This window comes from Grampus griseus (assembly GCF_964374135.1).
Source record: "Grampus griseus genome assembly, chromosome: 6".
NCBI classification, from domain to species: domain Eukaryota; kingdom Metazoa; phylum Chordata; class Mammalia; order Artiodactyla; family Delphinidae; genus Grampus; species Grampus griseus.
Genome location: NC_139000.1, coordinates 55723649 through 55745000, shown reverse-complemented (window position 1 = coordinate 55745000; position 21352 = coordinate 55723649). Strand labels below are relative to the sequence as shown.

Genomic DNA, 21352 nt, shown 5'->3' with positions numbered 1-21352 from the left:
TAGTCTCCCGTGATATGTTTTTAGGGGACTCTCTCCTTCTTATTTCTTTTTTTAATTGGGATATCATTGAAATTCCTTATTCTTAACACACGTGTAATAACTTGTTTGGTGTTTGTGAGCTTCATGAGTTTCTTGGTTCCCCACTGAATTTTTGGTATCTAGAGCGGTGTCTGCTACATTAAGTATATATTAAATGAAGAAGGACTAAGAAACAGCCACTGGATTTGTCAACAGCGAGGGTAGAACTGATCAGGGAGTAGCTGTAATAAATAGAAGAGAAAGGATGAAGACCAGGTCACTGAGCTTTGAAGTGGAGAGGAAACAAGAGTAGGGGGCATGGACCTTATCTGAGATATTTAGTAAGAAAAGTGGGGGAGAGCAGTAGGATGGTAGAAAGCTATTTCTGTTCACAGTCTTTCTAGGTATTTTTTTACTCTTAACAGTGGATGGTTTATTCAACTTTGTTACCTTTCTTTTCTTTCTTTCTTTTTTTTTTTTTACTGATAGGTGACAATATTTTAGCAGTTCTTAAATATCTAGCTACATCTGATATGTTGGCTTCTTCTTCTAAGTATCAACATGGAAACATGGTCTTCTTTGATGTGCTTGGCCTGTTTGTCATTGCCTACCCCTCTCGTGTTGGCTTGATAATTAACTACATGGTGGTAATGGCTGTTGTTTTATACCTGGGAAAGAAATTATTGCAGCCCCAACATAAGAGTAAGTATTTTCCTTTAAAACTACTGTACTGGCACGGGTATGGAATTTGCCTGAAGTTTTTTAGTCACTTTGCTTATATCTTTCCAAGAAGTTAAAAATCTTAAGAAAAATAATATTTGATTTATACTGTTGTAAGAAATTTGTAAATGAGTATCAGGTTGATATGCTCATTATACTTTTAGTCATGGTGAAGCAGGCAATTTTTACGTACTTATGCACTTCATAGAAGTACCACAAAAGCTTGTGGAAAATGGTTTGTAAAGATTGACTTTTAGTGAAGAGTCCCATTAAAAAGTCTTGTCCACACTACAGACCAATAGCACACTGTTCTGGAATATAAATGAGCGTCTTCTGGTTAAATTGGTCTCCTTCTACTATGTTTTGTACTCTAAGTTGGTGTGTGCTGTTATCCGATAAAATATTTAGCAGCAATTTAAATACTCATTTATCACTGGTTATTTTCTCATGCTACTTCTATTCCTGTGTTAGCTTCTTTTAGTAAGATTTTACATGGAACTTTGCCTTCCATTTCTGCTGTTATTTCAATACACAAAGCATCCCAAAGGTGATGAAGATTAAGACGACCCACTTTTCTAGCCAGGAATATATCTGAACTGCTCCTGAAGACTTATCTCTTTGAGTCGTTTGTACGCACGGACTCTGAGTAGATGTCAATACTTGAATCTTATTCACTGATACTTTCCCTGTGTAGTGTTTAACAAACCTTACCCCTAGGAAATTTCAGTATTTTCAATTACAATGGTGAATTTTATTTTAATGTTTGCTCCTTTAATTCTACTAACTGGTTATGAAATTGATTTGATAAAGACGGTGATCTCTACTTTTTGTTTTCTTTCAATTAGCTGCTACCTACACAAAGGACTTCTTCTGTGGACTTGGCATCACTCTGATAAGCTGGTTTACTAGCTTGGTTACAGTTCTCATTATAGCAGTGTTCGTCTCTCTTATTGGACAGTCTCTCGCATGGTATAACCACTTCTACGTCTCCGTTTGTCTGTATGGAACTGCAGCTGTTGCCAAAATAATATTCATACATACCCTCGCAAAAAGATTTCATTATGTGGTAAGTGTTGGGCATATTTATTGATTTCTTTTTGCTGCCTTCTAGGATTGAAGACAAACTCAGGTGGGTGTTCCTTGTGATTGGCCTTCTGAGCTATCACAGATTGTTTGGCATGGCTATAGATAATTGACTCCCAGATCTGTGTTGACTTTCTGGAAGGCTTCTCAATCTGCAGGTAGCAGACTTCAAATGAGGTTATAAAGCTGCAAACAGTTTGCGGTGTTGGTGACAGCAAGGTGTGTTAGCATAGCCTTTTGCCTCTCCTGAGTCTGCGGTTTTTGTAACCATGCTCTTTAATCTACCAGCCTTCCTTGGGATCACCCAATTATTTATATTTGAATAGCTCTGTTTTCCACTGGACTGTAAGCTCCTTGAGGGCATGGATTGTTTTGTTCATTGTCCCCTGTGCTTAGGCCGTGTCTGAAACAGCACTAACACACAGTAAGTGTTTGCTGTGTGAATGAACGTTGCGCTTAAAACTGCGCTTAAAGTTTTCAGTTTCCTTCACTTTTTTTTTTTAACTTTTATGTTGTTGATGCAGATTCTGTCAGCATGCCTCTGTGGTCTGGGGGTTATACTGACATATTGCTAAGGAGAATAAGGGGAGGTACATAGGGTTCCAAAATGATTTATGCTGACTTAGAGAATATAGCCATATTGTTGTGGTTTCAACTGTATACCATTGTATTTTGTTTGGTAAAAACAAAATTAGGTATTAGGGTTATGAGATAATAGGACTAAAAATAAATTACAGTGAGAGAGCAAGCAGTGGTTTCTGATTTTCTAAGAGAGTTAAAGGGAAAATCTTTCTTAGTTCCGTCATTTTCAAGACGGCCAGTGTACACCTGTTTTTTCGGTTTGTACTGCTGGGGATTAGAATGGAGACATGGAAGACTATAATACAGCATCCTTTCACAAGGATGTCTTTGGTACCTGAACCTTGGTCTCAGTTTCAGTTCATGTTGGGATATGATCTGAGGAGCCCTTCTGTGTTTCGGGCCCTACTGAAGAAAGGTTCTTTGAGGTTAGCCATCTGTTTATGGTTGAGCCAATGCTTGTATCTTAGTGGCTTCTGTCTCCAAAAGAATGATACCATGGGGCTCAATTTCACATGCTTATTCTTAGTGCAATGGTATGTAATTAGTCAGAGCGTGGCTGACTGTCATTGATACGGCATTGGGGTGCAGTAGAGGGTAAGACAGAAATGCTTAGTAAAGTTCTACTTTGACTGATTTCAGTTGTCTGATTACAAAACTTCGGGCTGAAGGCACAATGTAAAGAATAGTGTGTTTTATTTTCATTTCACAAATGGTCTTTGAGTATCTAGTGGGCTTCCATGCTAAGGTCTGGTACAGAGATTCAGGACATAGTCTTTTTCTTTAAGGAGCTCACAGTTTCATTTGGGGATGAAATGATGGAGAAACCACAGGGGTTTCAGTACATTGGGACGAAGTGAAGTAGAGTGATATATTAACAGTGCTGTAGGAATATAGGGCCAGGAGAGATGAATTCTGTTTGTGGAAGTCAGGAAGGCTTCATGAAGGAGGTGGTGACATTTGAACTGGGTTTCTGAAGCCTGAGTAGAAGTGTGCCAGATAGAGAACAGGTTGATGGGCAAAGGTGGGAATGTACAAGATGCATTTGGCTCACAGTCAGTAAAAAGTTCAGTGTGGTGAAGATGAGGTTGATAAGATAATAACTGAGAAAGCAGGCCAGGGTGAAGTTGGAGCATGACCCTAAAAACCAGTGGGGCCACAATTTAAAATTTCTAAGCAGGATATTGAGTGTGAGAATTTGTATTTAGTAGGAACACACTGGTAACAGTGTACAGAATGGATTGGAAGGGGTAGAGGGATAATAGAGACGGGGAGAGGGGAACTAGATTTGAGGGATGTTTGGACTTGGGTACAATGTGGGAACAATGTAAAACATTTTCAGTTATTACAGTCTTCATTGTTGAGATCTTTGTTTTTAAATATCTGAGTGGAATTTGGCTTCAAATTGAATCCTAAGGATTATTTCATTCTTTTTAAAGACCATGACTCCTGATTAACAGTGTTGAACATCTAATTATTTAACGATGATAGCCTGTCTTTCATTGTCCAAAGGAGGTTTGTCAAGTGAACTTTAACTTGTTTTGAAAACATGTGACAAACTCTTTTGAGCTCTTGAATTAGGGACCCTTATAACAAACATGCCCTGGACTATACAGAAATGAGAAGGCAGAGGAGAGAGAAAAGCTTAAATATATCTATTTCCGTTTTGGTATTTCTGCACTAAAATTATAACTTTCATGTTTACATTAATAGAATCGCTGGTGCAGACGTTAAAATGTATTAAGTTCATATGGCAACTTTCTTCTGAAGAACTCAAGGTGCTGCACAGGAATCCTCAGACTTCAGAGCTCAAAAAATGTAGATCAAATTTTATAACGTGAAACCACCAGGAATCCAGGATGGGGGCAAAGTTGTGCTACAAGACCAGTTGGAGATAGAAAAGACTCAGGAATCGAGCAAAAACCCCCCATGGCTGTGTGCTCTAAAGGTCCTGCAGTTCTCAAGCTGTGCTGTTGGTGGCGCTGCAGCCGCCTTCACATAGGTCATTTCTCCAGTTTGCTTGACATTCCTTGTAAGTTGCATGAATAAAAGAGCTTACAGAGGTGAATGTTTTTAGGAGAGTCCTTTCTTCTATTTTAGAACATTTCCAAAGGTCTTTCAGCCCGGTGGAGGGAGAGCACAGATTATATACAAGTAATGATGTTTTTACCCCCATCTTGTTAAATTCCCCTTTCCTGTGCAGTAATTTATTACTTTATGATAGGAGGTAGCTTTGTCAGTGTTTACTTTAAAGTTTAAAGGATAGACCCTGCTCCAAACAAAATATAGCTTTTTGGAGCAGTGGAAGTTACACTACAATAGAAGATCTTTATGAATGGCCCATGAATGAGACGACCTGTATATTTTCTTTCTTTCAGAATGCCAGTGACCAGTATCTGGGAGAAGTATTTTTTGACGTCTCTCTGTTTGTGCACTGTGGGTTCCTTACAGCTCTCACTTACCAAGGGCTCTGCTCGGCATTTATTAGCGCTGTCTGGGTGGCATTCCCGTTGCTCACAAAGCTTTGCGTGCACAAGGACTTTAAGCGGCATGGTAGGGTATTTTTGGTTGTGATACAAATGGGAAATACCTTAAAATACATAAGATAAGGCTTCCAGGAACTATTTCCATATTTGATCCTTTTGGGTAGGCTTTCTAAATTGTTGCTGTTTGTTTTTTTTTTAACTTTCAGATCACACAGATTTTTATCTTACACCTTATACCTACCCCATCATTCTCATGTAAATGAGCACATGCTAATATATTACATACTTTGTTTTCTTATTTGTATTCTACCCTAAGTCAAAGTGTTTTATCTCACTAAGATAACATGTACCAAAAGGGCAAGAGTCAGAGCTAACCTAATTTCTGTTAGGTGCGAAGGTATACCAGGACTATGAAAAGCTGTTATCTCACTGGAGAATTTCAGAGATGTGTTTTCTTTCTCTTTTTCTGTAGGTGCCGGAGGAAAATTTATTGCCTTTTACCTTTTGGGGATGTTTATTCCTTATCTTTATGCATTGTACCTCATCTGGGCCGTATTTGAGATGTTTACCCCTATCCTTGGGAGGAGTGGTTCGGAAATTCCACCTGATGTCGTGCTGGCTTCTATTTTGGCTGGTTGTACAATGATTCTCTCATCCTATTTTGTAAGGAAAAAAAAATTTTTTTAAATTTCCTTCTTCATTTTATATATAAATACATGATGAGTTTTGCCATGCTAGATCCTGTGAAATAGTGTTGATTCTACTATTAAGCAAAAGAAATGGTGAATGACTCTGCATATTGTGGGTTCGGTATGGGCATAAAATGTAGAAGGGGGGGTGGTTGTTATTTTTGCTTCCTCATCCTCCCAAATCCTCTGATTATACTTCTTTTCAAATAGCTTTCAAACTACCTGAATTTGAATGTGTGGAACGAATACCAAGTGAGAAGTGGTAGAGATTGCTTGGTGGTGAATTTTTAGAGTGTGTTTTGAACTTACTAATTAGAGGCAAATGTTAATAAATACATGGTAGTTTCATTGGTGCTGTTAGAGCTAGTGAAGGAAGACTAATTCTGATGAGGAGTTTTCCCTTGTCGTTTACCTGCCTTGGTGCTGGCGCAGCCAAGGTCACTGATGAGTCTGTGTCCTTGAGTGACATACACTTACAACACCCAAACACGCCTTCCTTTACCAAGTAATGAATACATGTTACAGGCCTTGTCATTTTACTGTATCAGTGTTCTGCCCTCACTGGGCGAGTCCTACCTGTGCCATCCCTGCTTCTCCTCCCTGGGACTCTCCGGAGGGAAGAAAAGACATGATGTAGAGTTGACAACCAGACTGCCCTCTGTTAGAGCAAGCTCCAGGCAGAGTGCTGCCCTTGGCGTGGTGTCGGCACTCTCCAGGACTCAGGCCTGGCTGCTCTGTTTTGTGGCTCTTTTCATTGCAGTCCCTAAGAGTAAGAAGTATTTATTGAATACCTGTAGGTACACTCTGAGATTTGAGGCTAGGGTACCAAATAGAAAAAGTAGCTATGACTATTATAGCTCTTTCCTTCATGGAGAGAATAGTGAGCTTTTTCACACTGATATAGTAAAGGGCATCTCATGTGGGGACTAGGGTCTAGGGACAGCAGATACAAGTACCACGTGCGTCGTCAGTGCTGTCCATGCAAGTCCCTTAAATGGCAAATAAACAGCTGCATGTGTGACTGCGTATACAGCCCTGTAGAGTAATTCTTATGCACGCTATTGTTTGAGATCAGCTGTACTAGTTCTGAAAGAAATCTGAGCATTGCAGCCATCTTACTTTTAATATTATGATTTAGTCCTTACTGGTATTTGCAGGGATAGATGGAAAATTCTAAAATGTTCTTTGTTGCCTTCAGGGTTTACTTCTTTTGGTTTTAATATTAAGGCTTTAAATCCTCTGTATATCTTAATAGATGGTTTGCTGTTGTGAGGACTAAAGGAGATGTAGTTTCATCACATGTAGATTAGGTTGTAATCTAGAGTCAGCTGAGTTATGAACTGGACCCCCCCCCCCGCCCCTGCAGTGTATTTAAATCACAGTCAATGAATGAAAGCTACTGATGCTCATAAAAGATGATCAGAATGTGGGGCATTTCAGTTCTGTTCCATAGGGAAGGGGACAAAATGAACCCTGAAAACTTCACTGTGGAAATTGAAAATGACCCCAAAAGCATGGAAATCTTGGAAACCATAAGCAAGCAGATTAAAGTTTATTACCTTCTAAATTACTTTTGGAGAGTGGCTCTTGGAATACTTTAATGTTCATTATAATGTGAAATAACTCTGCTGCCCTTTGATGCTGTGGGTTATCATTCTCTTCGCTATTTTCTTACTTATGTGTAGCTGTGTTACAGATAGTGGCTTTTTACTAGAGTGAGACTTTTCTCCTTGGGTAATGGAGAATTGAACCACAATGCACACTTCAGAGAGCCTGTCTTTTAGTCCTTGGGGATTTATTAAATATATTTGCTAGGAAGCAATTAAATTGCTGTCAAATGATCGGTTAACAGGTTTCCTGGGGTTCCCCTGTGCTGGGGCCATCTTGGTTGTACTGATTAAATGAGACTGCTGGTAGGAGCGGGATCAGGAGGAGATTCTCAGAGAGAAACAGAGAAAGAGCCAGCGCACACGGGACACTTCATAGTCCCTTTTCATGCTTCTCTTCATTTTATTTCACACCCATTTCGGAACCTAGAGTGGTATCAGATGTAACATTTAAGACAAAAGACAGTAAAATGTGATACAGTGGGATCCAAACACACTGTCACTAGGCCGTTCTCTTCTTCCTTCTCTCCCACTCTCTGATCACCTTCTCATTTATCACCATTACCAAAGCTCTTCCAGAAGGTGGGTGGAAGAGGCAGAAGATGAGCCTCATGACCTGGAGAAGAGAAAAATATGGATGTGGAAACTGTAGCTTAACCTGAAGTTGTAGGACAACTTTGGGTAGCAACAGGGTTGAGAATGGCAGGAACCACAGCATTATGACAGGGAGGTTTTATTTGGACCCAAACGACTCTGTATACCTAAACTTAACCAGTCTCCCAGTGGAGGCGAAACTTATTACTTGGCAGGATATTTGACCCTGTTCTAAGGAGCCACATTTTAAATATTGTGACTGTCAGGAGAAAGAGGGACGGACAGGGTAACAAATTGTGTTTTGCTGACTCACTGCCATAAATCCTTGGGTACTCTCTTATTTCTGTCCTTCAGTGTAAAAACATTAAGATCTTTGACTTAAGACCAGTACTGTTTTGCTGGAGATTACCCTGGCGGGCATATCGTTACACTGTAGATATAAAATCTCTTAGTTTCATATAGTAGAGTATATGGTAGGTTATGAATATCTGCTTAATTTTTCATTTTCATCTCAGTAAAAATATTTTCACATTTATGTTCTTCACTTTTCTACTTATTGACCCTGGAGGGTGGGCAATAAGGGGGAGAAGGCAAAAGGGGGAGCAGGGACTAGGTCATTGTTTCTCAAAGTGGCTCCTTCAGAACCCCTAAGGGATCTGTGGACATATTCTATAATCATGTGTCCCCTGCAATTTTTAATTCAGTGACTTTATTACAATTAAAAAATATAAACATATTTAGGACTTCCTGGATGCCCATCTTGAGACAGAGCCACTTGCTTTTCCTGCCCAAGTTCAGATTTGTTATTTTGATTGTGTTGGCCTTGGTTAACTCTGCAGTGACAAGGGCAGAATTACCTTTTTTCCCCTGGTTTCAATTTTCATAGTTTTTTTGGTTTTTTTCCAAGTGAACTATAAGTTGATTTACAATATTGTGTGAGTCTCAGGTGCAGAATTACTTTTATTGCAGTTTTTCCTTATGTGCAGGTCCACAGGCAGAGTCTTGTAGGTGTATCTAAAAGATGAATCCAGCACATAGGCACATTATGAAAGCATTATTAGAACTTGAGTTTTGTTGAAATAGGCCTGCTTACTTGCTTAAAAGCTTACCTCTGGTTCTTTAATAAAAGCCTGATGTCATGATGTTTGGTACGGTTAAATAGTGTCTGCTGTGCAGTTAACTTACAGGGTTTGATAGAATTGGAAATAAAATAAGTTCACGGTTTGACTGATGGTGGATGTACATCCTCTAGTAGTCTCTTGGCTGAGCAGAGACACTGTCTCAGTTGCCTTTTTCCCTCTTACTGTCTGGCTGCCTGTCAAGAGAGGCACCATCATGCAGATGGGGGCGTCTCTCATTTATTTAGGCTCTGGCTTGTGATGGAAATCCCTTACAATTAGTGCTTTGTGTACTGGGAGTTGGGAGTATGGTAGCACATGCTGATACATGTCCTTTATTATCTGTCTGACAACACCTGTTACAATGTCAAGTCAGTAAAGCCACCTTTCTGCCAATGGTAATTTTTCTATTTTTGTGTTTTGTGTTTTAGATTAACTTCATCTACCTTGCCAAAAGCACAAAAAGAACTATGCTAACTTTAACTTTGGTATGTGCAATTGCATTCCTCCTTGTTTGCAGTGGAACTTTTTTCCCATACAGCTCCAACCCTGCCAGTCCAAAGCCAAAGAGAGTGTTTCTTCAGGTAAGAGCGATCTTGCGTGAGCTATTTGAGATCCTGGAGAGGAAAGGCTTATGGTGTTTTGAGCTTACTAGTCAACAGTGAAGCTCGAAACACATAAGTGACTTTTCTACTGTTGACCTGTTAGTTGGTACCTCGACTATTTTGTGTAAGGCAGTGAGGAAAAGACCATCAAGAGGCATTCTTATCAGCTAGAAACACTTCTCCTAAGAGCCTGAATCAGAAATGTCTGCTTGTTGTTCTTATTACTGTTCAAATTACAAAAATGTACCTACTTGGAAAAACGAGAGCAAATATGTATCATGGAATAATGAGCTGTCAGAAGTACAGATTGTAAAACTGTTTGTGGGCTGAGTAAAAATATGACCTCCTGTCAACTGGCAAAATGAAACAGATTCTTTAAAATGCGGTAAGACTGATCTTAGGTAATGTTCAAGGTAATGTGATAGTGAAAATATAATAACTTAGATATTAATAAAATGAGATTTAGAACTTTCTTAGATTTCAGGTTTTTCTGCAAACTTTTTAGAGCTGGTGTAAAACAGGAAAAAGAATTTAAGTCCCCTTATTTCCAGTCTTCCTGTCTGTTAGAGGGAATGGAGTGGCCAAACAGAAAAGCCAACAGTCATAACCTAGATAATTATTCAAGGACTTGAGTAAGTAGTAATAATATATTTGAACTTAAATATGAGAGAGGAGATTTTGAGAAAGAGCCAACTATTCCTTGTTTTTGTTTCCAGTCCTGTAGGACACAGTGATACATTTTATGTGACAAATTTTACAGTCACATCAGTAGTCATTAGGAAAAGCTAGATTTTTATTTTTAAAAACTCCTGTTCTGATTTGTTTTGGGGTTCTCTTCTTCCCCAGTGCCAGAAGGTGACAAACTTTTCCTATAAAGGGCCATAAAATAAATACTTTAGGCTCTGCCAGCCATGTGGTCTCTGTTGCAGCTACTCTGTTTCTACAGAGTGAAAGGAGCCATAGACGACACCTGCAGATGAATGTGGCCATGTTTTAATAAAGCTTTATTTATAAAAATGGCAGCAGGCCATTTGGCCTGTGGGCTGTGGTTTACCCCTGCCCTTTGCAATCCTTTTTCTTTTCCTATTTGATATTCTTCAGGCTGGTTTCCGTTGTTAATAGAGCTATTCCAGATGGAGCATGGTGCCTTTTCAGAGAATTCTGTTAGGCACAGTGGTGAGCTGTGATTCCTATTTTTCTCTGCACATCAATTAGCATGTAACACCCCGAAAGGGAAATGTGTGTGTATTTCTTTTAGAATGTATTTAAGTCCTTTTAGGACTTTTAAGAGTTCTAGTTTTCATGTCTTTTATATCTGAAATAGTAGGTTTTCAGAAACTTTTTATATGAAATTTAAATTTAGAAACATATTTGTAAGAAATAATAAAGTAATCATGTGAGTATCTATTGAGTTTAAAAGAGCATTAGCTGTATCTTAGAAAACCTCAGTATTCCCTTCTTGATCCCAACTCTTTTGCTCCTCTCTCTCTTATTACCACCCCCAAAGTACTCACTATCTTAAAGGTTGGAGTTAATCATTATTTTACCACATATGTATTAATCGCTAAACAACAACATATAGTTTTGCCTGCTTTTGAGCTTCTTACAGGTAAGGCCATACCATATACTCTTTGGTGGCTTACTTCTTATTGCCCAACAGCATGTCAGAGTCTTCCAGGTTGATCTGTGTCACTGTAGTTCGTTATTTTTCATTGCCGAATAGACTTCTGTCATAGGAGGATGCCCCAATTTATTTGCCCATTCCACTGTTAATGGACATTTGGGTTGTTTCCAGTTTTTGCTAATATGGACAATGCTGAACCAACACTTTTGTACCTTGCAAGAGTTTCTCTAAGGTCCATATTCAGCAGTGGAGTTGCTGACTTGAAGGGTTATGCGCATGTTAACTTTATTAGGTAATCTAAGCAGTCTCCTAAAGTGATTGTGCCAGCGGTGGGTTCCTGTTGCTCAGTAGCCTCATCATTTCTTGGTATTGTCACGTAGTCATTTTTGTTAATCTGGGGTGGGGATGTGGGTGAAGGAGTTCAAACAGTAGTTTCCTCATTAGTCTTGTTCTTTTCAGCATATGACTAGAACATTTCATGACTTGGATGGAAACGTAGTTAAACGAGACTCTGGAATATGGATCAACGGGTTTGATTATACCGGAATGTCTCACATAACACCTCACATTCCCGAGATCAACGATACCATCCGAGCTCACTGTGAGGAGAACGCACCCCTATGTGGTTTCCCTTGGTATCTTCCAGTGCACTTTCTCATCAGGTTGGTTCATTACTTTTCTGCTTTTAGTTGGGGGTTAGTTTGTTCTCAAGTCCTATCACTGTATCAGTACTTTATTATTTTAACTGGTTAACATAGAAGTTGAGTACTGTTTATACTATTTTTCTTTTTAATATAACTACAGAAGTTGTATTTCTTTGTGGGATAAAGCACTCAGAAGTTTTTTATTCTCCCCCAAATTTTGCTTTTTCAAATTAGGAAGTCTTTCCTCTAGAAAGCTGAATAGTTAGAAAGTGTAGCCCTCTTAACTGGTCTAACAGATAGCAAGCAGCTAAGCATCAATTTCAAATTGTTTTATTTCTGGGGAGTTTTTATGGTTTGGCTGTGAAGGAATGGATGAGAAGAAATAGGATGGGTAGTGGAATCAAGATCACCTAGGATCCTTGTTCTTAACTTTGGGAAGGTTTTATTACACAATAACCTGGGCTTCAGAGAAACTGACATTGTTTATCATATTCATCAGTTTATGTGTTTATTATATATTCTGAGCACTTCCATGAATTATAGTTCAAAATCAACTAATAAAGCAACCTGAATATTGAAGTTACCTTTCCAAATAGGAAAAACTGGTATCTTCCTGCCCCAGAAGTTTCTCCAAAAGAACCTGCTCATTTCAGACTTGTATCCAAAGAACAGACACCCTGGGATTCTGTAAAGCTGACCTTTGAAGCAACAGGTAAGTCATATGGTAGTTTTTTCTTCTCTCTTGTCATTTCTTAAAAATTTTAATACGCGTGTATATTTTTTCCTCAAATGTATAATAGTGACCAGCAATTTAGGAAGAACTTGGTGTTTTTAAAAGCAATTGAAGCTGGTTATGATTTTTAAAAGAAAATTTAATAGACTTTATTTTCTAGAGTAGTTTTAAGTTTACAGAAAAATTGACCAGAAAGTACAGAGATTTCCCTATTGTCCTCTCTACCCCCCAGCTTCCCTTATTATTATCCCTTTTGCATTAAGTGTGGTACATTTCTTTTAATTGATGAGCCCTACATTGATACATTATTATTAACTAAAGTCCTTAGTTTACATTAGACTTAGTTCACTCCTTGTGTTGTTTAGTTCTATGGGTTTTGACAGATGCATATTGTCATGTATCTACCATTACAGTATCATACAGAGTAGATTCACTGCCCTGAAATCCCCTGTCTCCACTTATTCACCCCTCTCTCCTCCCTCCCTCTGGCAACCACTGATCTTTGTACTGTCTCCATTGTTTTGCCTTTTCCAGAATACCATATAGCTGGAATTACACTTTGTAGCTTTTTCGGATTGGCTTCTTTTGTTTAGTAATTTCCACTTAAGGTGCCTTTATGTCTTTTAGTGGCGTGATAGCTCATTTCTTTTTATTGCTGTGAATGTACCACAGTTTGTTTATCTTCTGATCTACTGAGGAACATCTTGGTTGCTTCCAGGTTTTGGCAGTTATGAATAAAGCTTCTGTACACATCTGTGTGCAGCCTTTTGTGTAGAATAGGTTTTCAACTCATTTGGATAAATATCTAGGAGTGCAATTGCTGGACTGTATAGTAAGCATATATTTACCTTCGTAAGAAACTGCCGAAGTGTCTTCCAAAGGCAGTATGAATTCCCACCAGCAATGAATGTGTTCCTGTTGCTCTACATTCTCACCAGCATTTGGTGCTGTCAGCCTTTTGGATTTTAGCCATTCTTCTTTTTTTTAAAATTTTTAAATTTTATTTATTTTTCTATACAGCAGGTTCTTATTAGTCATCCATTTTATATACATGTCAGTCCCAATCTCCCAATTCATCACACCCCCACCCCCTTGCGGCTTTCCCCCCTTGGTGTCCATACATTAATTCTCTACATCTGTGTCTCAATTTCTGCCCTGCAAACCGGTTCATCTGTACCATTTTTCTAGGTTCCACATATATGCGTTAATATACGATATTTGTTTCTCTTTCTGACTTACTTCACTCTGTATGACAGTCTCTAGATCCATCCACGTCTCTACAAATAACCCAATTTCGTTCCTTTTTATGGCTGAGTAATACTCCATGGTATATATGTTCCACATCTTCTTTATCCATTCGTCTGTCCATGGCCATTTAGGTTGCTTCCATGACCTGGCTATTGTAAATAGTGCTGAAATGAACATTGGGGTGCATGTGTCTTTTTGAATTATGGTTTTATTTGGATATATGCCCAGTAGTGGGATTGCTGGGTCATATGGTAAATCTATTTTTAGTTTTTTAAGGAACCTCCATACTGTTCTCCATAGTGGCTGTATCAAGTTTACATTCCCACCACCAACAGTGCAAGAGGGTTCCTTTTCTCTACACCCTCTCCAGCATTTATTGTTTGTAGATTTTCTGATGATGCCCATTCTAACTGGTGTGAGGTGATACCTCATTGTAGTTTTGATTTGCATGTCTCTAATAATAAGTGATGTTGAGCAGCTTTTCATGTGCTTCTTGGCCATCTGTATGTCTTCTTTGGAGAAATGTCTATTTAGGTCATTTGCCCATTTTTGGATTGGGTTGTTTGTTTTTTTAATATTGAGCTTCATGAGCTGTTTATATATGTTGGAGATTAATCCTTTGTATGTTGATTCGTTTGCAAATATTTTCTCCTATTCTGAGGGTTGTCTTTTCCTCTTGTTTGTAGTTTCCTTCGCTTTGCAAAAGCTTTGAAGTTTCATTAGGTCCCATTTGTTTATTTTTGTTTTTATTTCCATTACTCTAGGAGGTGGATCAAAAAAGATCTTGCTGTGATTTATGTCAAAGAGTGTTCTTCCTACGTTTTCCTCTAAGAGTTTTATAGTGTGTCTGGTCTCACATTTAGGTCTCTAATCCATTTTGGGTTTATTTTTGTGTATGGTGTTAGGAAGTGTTCTAATTTCATTCTTTTACATGTAGCTGTCCAGTTTTCCCAGCACCACTTGTTGAAGAGACTGTCTTTTCTCCATTGTATATCCTTGCCTCCTTTGTCATAGAGTAGTTGACCATAGGTGCGTGGGTTTATCTCTGGGCTTTCTATGCTGTTCCATTGATCTGTATTTCTGTTTTTGTGCCAGTACCATATTGTCTTCATTACTGTAGCTTTGTAGTATAGTCTGAAGTCACGGAGTCTGATTCCTCCAGCTCCGTTTTATTCCCTCAAGACTGCTTTGGTTTCTCGGGGTCTTTTGTGTCTCCATACAAATTTTAAGATTATTTGTTCTAGTTCTGTAAAAAATGCCATTGGTAATTTGATGGAGGTTGCATTGAATCTAAAAATTACTTTGGGTCGTATAGTCATTTTCATAATATTGATTCTTCCAATCCAAGAACACGGTATATCTCTCCATCTGTTGGTATCATCTTTAATTTCTTTCATCAGTGTCTTATAGTTTTCTGCACACAGGTCTTTTGTCTCCCTACATAGGTTTATTCCTAGGTATTATATTCTTTTTGTTGAAATGGTAAATGGGAGTGTTTCCTTAATTTCTCTTTCAGATTTTTCATCATTAGTACATTGGAATGCCAGAGATTTCTGTGCATTAATTTTGTATCCTGCAGTTTTACCAAATTCATTGATTAGCTCTAGCAGTTTTCTGGTGGCATCTTTAGGATTCTCTATGTATGTATCATGTCATCTGCAAACAATGACAGTTTTACTTCTTTTCCAATTTTTATTCCTTTTATTTCTTTTTCTTCTCTAATTGTTGTGGCTAGGACTTCCAAAACTATGTTGAATAATAGTTGTGAGAGTGGACATCCTTGTCTTCTTCCTGTTCAGTTTTTCACCATTGAGAATGATGTTTGTTGTGGGTTTGTCATATATGGCCTTTATATTGAGGTAGGTTCTATCTTTGCCCACTTTCTGGAGAGTTTTTATCATAAATGGGTGTTGAATTTTGTCAAAAGCTTTCTCTGCATCTATTGAGATGATCATATGGTTTTTCTTCTTCAGTTTGTTAATATGGTGTATCACATTGACTGATTTGCATATACTGAAGAATCCTTGCATCCCTGGGATAAATCCCACTTGATCATGGTGTATGATCCTTTTAATGTGTTGTTGATTCTGTTTGCTAGTATTTTGTTGAGGATTTTTGCATTTATATTCATCAGTGATAGTGGTCTGTAATTATCTTTTTTTGTAGTATCTTTGTCTGATTTTGGCATCAGGGTGATGGTGACCTCATAGAATGAGTTTGGGAGTGTTCCTTTCTCTGCAATTTTTTGGAAGAGTTTGAGAAGGATGGGTGTTAGCTCTTCTCTCAATTTTTGATAGAATTCACCTGTGAAGCCATCTGGTCCTGGACTTTTGTTTGTTGGAAGATTTTTAATCACAGTTTCAATTTCATTACTTGTGACTGATCTGTTCATATTTTCCATTTCTTCCTGGTTCAGTCTTGGAAGGTTATACCTTTCCAAGAATTTGTCCATTTCTTCAAGGTTGTCCATTTTATTGGCATAGAGTTGCTTGTAGTAGTCTCTTAGGATGCTTTGTATTTCTGCGGTGTCTGATGTAACTTCTCCTTTTTCATTTCTAATTTTATTGATTTGAGTCGTCTCCCTCTTTTTCTTGATGAGTCTGGCTAATGGTTTATCAATTTTGTTTATCTTCTCAAAGAACCAGCTTTTATTTCTATTGATCTTTGCTACTGTTTTGTTTCTATTTCATTTATTTCTGCTCTGATCTTTATGATTTCTTTCCTTCTACAAACTTTGGGTTTTGTTTGTTCTTCTTTCTCTAGTTCCTTTGGGTATAAGGTTACATTGTTTATTTGAGATTTTTGTTGTTTCTTGAGGTAGGCTTGTATTGCTATAAACTTCCGTCTTAGAACTGCTTTTGCTGCATCCCATAGGTTTTGGATCATTGTGTTTTCATTGTCATTTGTCTCTAAGTATTTTTCAATTTCCTCTTTGATTTCTTCAGTGATATCTTGGTTATTTAGTAACATATTGTTTAGCCTCCATGTGTTTGTGGTTTTTACATGTTTTTCCCTGTAATTGATTTCTAATCTCATAGCATTGTTGTCAGAAAAGATGCTTGAAATGATTTCAATTTCCTTAAATTTACTTAGGCTTGATTTGGCACCCAAGATGTGATCTATCCTGGAGAATATTCTGTGCGCACTGTAGAAGAAAGTGTGATCTGCTGCTTTTGGATGGAATGTCCTATAAATATCAATTAAATCTTTCTGGTCTGTTCTGTCATTTAAAGCTTGTGCTTCCTTATTAATTCTCTGTTTGGATGATCTGTCCATTGGTGTAAGTGAGGTGTTAAAAGTCCCCCACTATTATTGTGTTACTGTTGATTTCCTGTTTTAGAGCTGTTAGCAGTTGCCTTATGTATTGAGGTGCTCCTATGTTGGGTGCATAGATATTTATAATTGTTATATCTTCTTCTTGGATTGTTCCCTTGATCATTTTGTAGTGTCCTTCCTTGCCTCTTATAACATTATTTTAAAGTCTGTTTTATCTGATATGAGTATTGCTACTCCAGCTTTCTTTTGATTTCCATTTGCATGGAATATCTTTTTCCATCCCCTCACTTTCAGTCTGTATATGTCCCTAGGTCTGAAGTAGGTCTCTTGTAGACAGCATCTATATGGGTCTTGTTTTTGTATACATTCAGCAAGCCTGTGTCTTTTGGTTGGAGCATTTAATCCATTCATGTTTAAGGTAATTATCGATATGTATGTTCTTATTACCATTTTCTTAATTGTTTTGGGTTTGTTTTTGTAGGTCCTTTTCTTCCCTTGTGTTTCCCACTTAGATAAGTTCCTTTAACATTTGTTGTAGACCTGATTAGGTGGTGCTGAATTCTCTTAGCTTTTGGTTGTCTGTAAAGCTTTTGATTTCTCCATCAAATCTGAATGAGATCCTTGCTAGGTAGAGTAATCTTGATTGTAGGTTCTCTCCTTTCATCACTTTAAATATGTCATGCCACTCCCTTCTGGCTTGTAGAGCTTCTGCTGAGAAATCAGGTGTTAACATTATGGGAGTTCCCTTGTATGTTATTTGTTGTTTTTCCCTTGCTGCTTTCAATAATTTTCTTTGTCTTTAATTTTTGCCAGTTTGATTACTATGTGTCTCGCCATGTTTCTCCTTGGGTTTATCCTGTATGGGACTCTCTGCACTTCGCGGACTTGGGTGGCTATTTCCTTTCCCGTGTTAGGGAAGTTTTCAACTATAATCTCTTCAGATATTTTCTTGGGTCATTTCTCTCTCTGTTCTCCTTCTGGGACCCCTATAATGCGAATATTGTTGCGTTTAATGTTGTCCCAGAGGTTTCTTAGGCTGTCTTTATTTATTTTCATTCTTTATTCTGTTCCACAGCAGTGAATTCCACCATTCTGTCTTCCAGGTCACTTATCCGTTCTTCTCAGTTATTCTGCCATTGATTCCTTCTAGTGTAGTTTTCATTTCAGTTATTGTATTGTTCATCTCTGTTTGTTTGTTCTTTAATTCTTCTAGATCTTTGTTAAACATTTCTTGCATCTTCTCGGTCTTTGCCTCCATTCTTTTTCTGAGGTCCTGGATCATCTTCACTATCATTATTCTGAATTCTTTTTCTGGAAGGTTGCCTATGTCCACTTCATTTAGTTGTTTTTCTGGGGTTTTATCTTGTTCCTTCATCTGGTACGTAGTCCTCTGCCTTTTCATCTTGTGTATCTTTCTGTGAATGTGGTTTTTGTTCCACAGGCTACAGAATTGTAGTTCTTCTTGCTTCTGCTGTCTGCCCTCTGGTGGATGAAGCTGTCTAAGAGGCTTGTGCAAGTTTCCTGATGGGAGGGACTGGTGGTGGGCAGAGCTGACTGTTGCTGTGGTGGGCAGAGCTCAGTAAAACTTTAATCCGTTGACTGCTGATGGGTGGGGCTGGGTTCCCTCCCTGTTGGTTGTTTGGCCTGAGGTGACCCAACACTGGAGCGTACCTGGGCTCTTTGGTGGGGCTAATGGTGGACTCTCGGAGGGCTCACACAAAGGAGTACTTCCCAGAACTTCCGCTGCCAGTGTCCTTGTGCTCACAGTGAGACACAGCCACCCCCCGCCTCTGCAGGAGACCCTCCAACACTAGCAGGTAGGTCTGGTTCAGTCTCCCGTGGGGGTCACTGCTCCTTCCCCTGGGTCCCGATGCGTATACTGCTTTGTGTGTGCCCTCCAAGAGTGGAGTCTCTGTTTCCCCCAGTCCTGTCGAAGTCCTGCAGTCAAATCTCGCTAGCCTTCAAAGTCTGATTCTCTAGGAATTCCTCCTCCTGTTGCCGGACCCCCAAGTTGGGAAGCCTTACGTGGGACTCAGAACCTTCACTCCAATGGGTGGACTTCTGTGGTATAATTGTTCTCCAGTTTGTGAGTCACCCACCCAGCAGTTATGGGATTTGATTTTATTGTGATTGTGCCCCTCCTACCGTCTCACTGTGGCTTCTCCTTTGTCTTTGGATGTGGGGTGTCCTTTTTGGTGAGTTCCAGTGTCCTCCTGTCGATGACTGTTCAGCAGTTAGCCGTGACCCCGGTGCTCTCACAAGAGGGAGTGAGAACATGTCCTTCTACTCCACCATCTTGAACCAATCTTGGATTTTAGCCATTCTTATATTTACGTAGTGGTATCTTATTACTTTTTCAATTTGCAATTCCCTAATGACATATGATGTTGAGCAGCTTTTCATACTTATTTGCCATCTGTATAACTTCTTTGGTAAGGTGTCTATTTGGATCTTTTTGTCTGTTAATTTTGTTTTCTTATTGTTGAGATTTAAGAGATTTTTGTATATATGGGTATAAGTCCTTTATCATGTAAGTGTTTTGCAAATATTTTCTCCCAGTTTGGCTTGTATTTTCATATCTGAACAGTGTTTTTCATAGAGCATTAAGTGTTTTAATTTATTGAAGTCCAACTTAATCACTTTTGTTTTATGGAACATGCTTTTGGTGGTGTGTCTAAAAATCATTGCCAAACCCAGGGTGTCTAGATTTTCTCTGATGTTACCTTCTAGAAGTTTTAAAATTCTGCCTTTTACACTTAGGTGTGTGATATATTTTGAATTAATTTTTGTGAAAGGTATAAGTTCTGTGTCTAGATTCATGTTTTTGCATGTGGATTTCCAGTTGTTCCAGTACCATTTGTTGAAGACTATCCTGTCTCCACTGAGTTGCCTTTCTTTGTCAAAGATCAGTTGACTATATTTGCGTGGGGCTATTTCTGGACTCTATATTTTGTTCTACTCATCTATTTCTCTATTCTTTTCCCATTACTGCGCTGTCTTCATCTCTTTAGCTTTATAGTATTTCTTGAAGTTGGGTATATCAGTCTTCCAACTTTCTCTTCAGTATACTGATTATTGCTTGTCTTTTGTCTTTCTATATATCAGTTTGTCAATACCCACAAAATTACTTTTTGGGATTTTGATTGGAATTGCATTGAACCTGTGGATCAAGTTTGGGAAAATGACATCTATTGACTCTTCCTATCCATGACATGGAATGCCTCTCCATTTATTTGTATCTTATTTGATTTTTTTTTTTGGTAGTTTCACAGTTTTGCTCACATAGATCTTGTACATACTTTGTGAGATTTATACCTAAGTATGTCGTTTTTGAGGTGCTAATGTAAATAGTATTGTTCATTGCTGGTATATAGGAAAGCAACTAACTTTTGTATGTTAATCTTGTATCCTGCAACCTTGCTATAATTGTTTATTAGTTCCAGGATTTTTTTGGTTGATTCTTCTGGATTTTCTACATAGATGATCATGTCTTTCGCAAACAAAGACAGTTTTATTTCTTCCTTCCCAATCTTTATACTTTTTATTTCCTTTTCTTATCTCATGGCAATTAGCTAGGACTTCCAGTATGGTTTTAAAAATGAGTGGTAAGAGGGATAATCCTTGCCTTGTTCCTGATCTTAATGGGAAAGCTTTCTTACCAACTGAGTATAATGTTAGCTGTAGGTTTTCTGTAGATGTTCGTCAGATCAGGCTGAGGCAGTTCCCATCTATTTTTAGTTTGCTAAGAGTTTTATTCTGAATGAATGTTGGATTATGTCAAATACTTTTCTGTCTTTTGATATGATCATGTGGTTTTTCTTCTTTAGCATGTTGATGTCATGCATTACATTACTTGATTTTCAAATGTTGAACCAATCTCACATACCTGGAATAAATTCTACTTGGTCATAGTGTATAATTCTTCTTATATGTTGTTGGATTTGATTTTCTAATATTACGTTGAGGATTTTTACGTCTGTGTTCATGAAGGAGTCCTAATCTTTTTTAAGTTTTTTTTTGTTTTGTTTTTATTTTTTAAATTTTATTTATTTTTGGCTGTGTTGGCTCTTCATTTCTGTGCGAGGGCTTTCTCTAATTGCGGCAAGTGGGGGCCACTCCTCATCGTGGTGCGCGGGCCCTCTCACTATCGCGGCCTCTCCCATTGCGGAGCACAGGCTCCAGACGCGCAGGCTCAGTAATTGTGACTCACGGGGCTAGTTGCTCCGCGGCATGTGGGATCTTCCCAGACCGGGGCTCGAACCTGTGTCCTCTGCCTTGGCAGGCGGATTCTTAACCACCACGCCACCAGGGAAGCCCGAGTCCTAATC

General features: G+C 38.4%; 1 protein-coding gene across 1 annotated transcript in view; it reads left to right on the top strand.

Annotated features, from left to right (window-relative positions):
- ERMP1 (endoplasmic reticulum metallopeptidase 1) overlaps positions 1-21352 on the top strand; it is a gene marked incomplete at its 5' end in the record, with an annotated part of 52659 nt that overhangs the window by 20559 nt on the left and 10748 nt on the right. Inside the window, 7 exons of the mRNA XM_082656176.1 lie at positions 508-720; positions 1584-1804; positions 4779-4953; positions 5359-5549; positions 9326-9478; positions 11583-11785; positions 12364-12479. Coding sequence (XP_082512302.1) covers positions 508-720; positions 1584-1804; positions 4779-4953; positions 5359-5549; positions 9326-9478; positions 11583-11785; positions 12364-12479 — 1272 coding nt within the window. The remainder of the gene's footprint in view (positions 1-507; positions 721-1583; positions 1805-4778; positions 4954-5358; positions 5550-9325; positions 9479-11582; positions 11786-12363; positions 12480-21352) is intronic.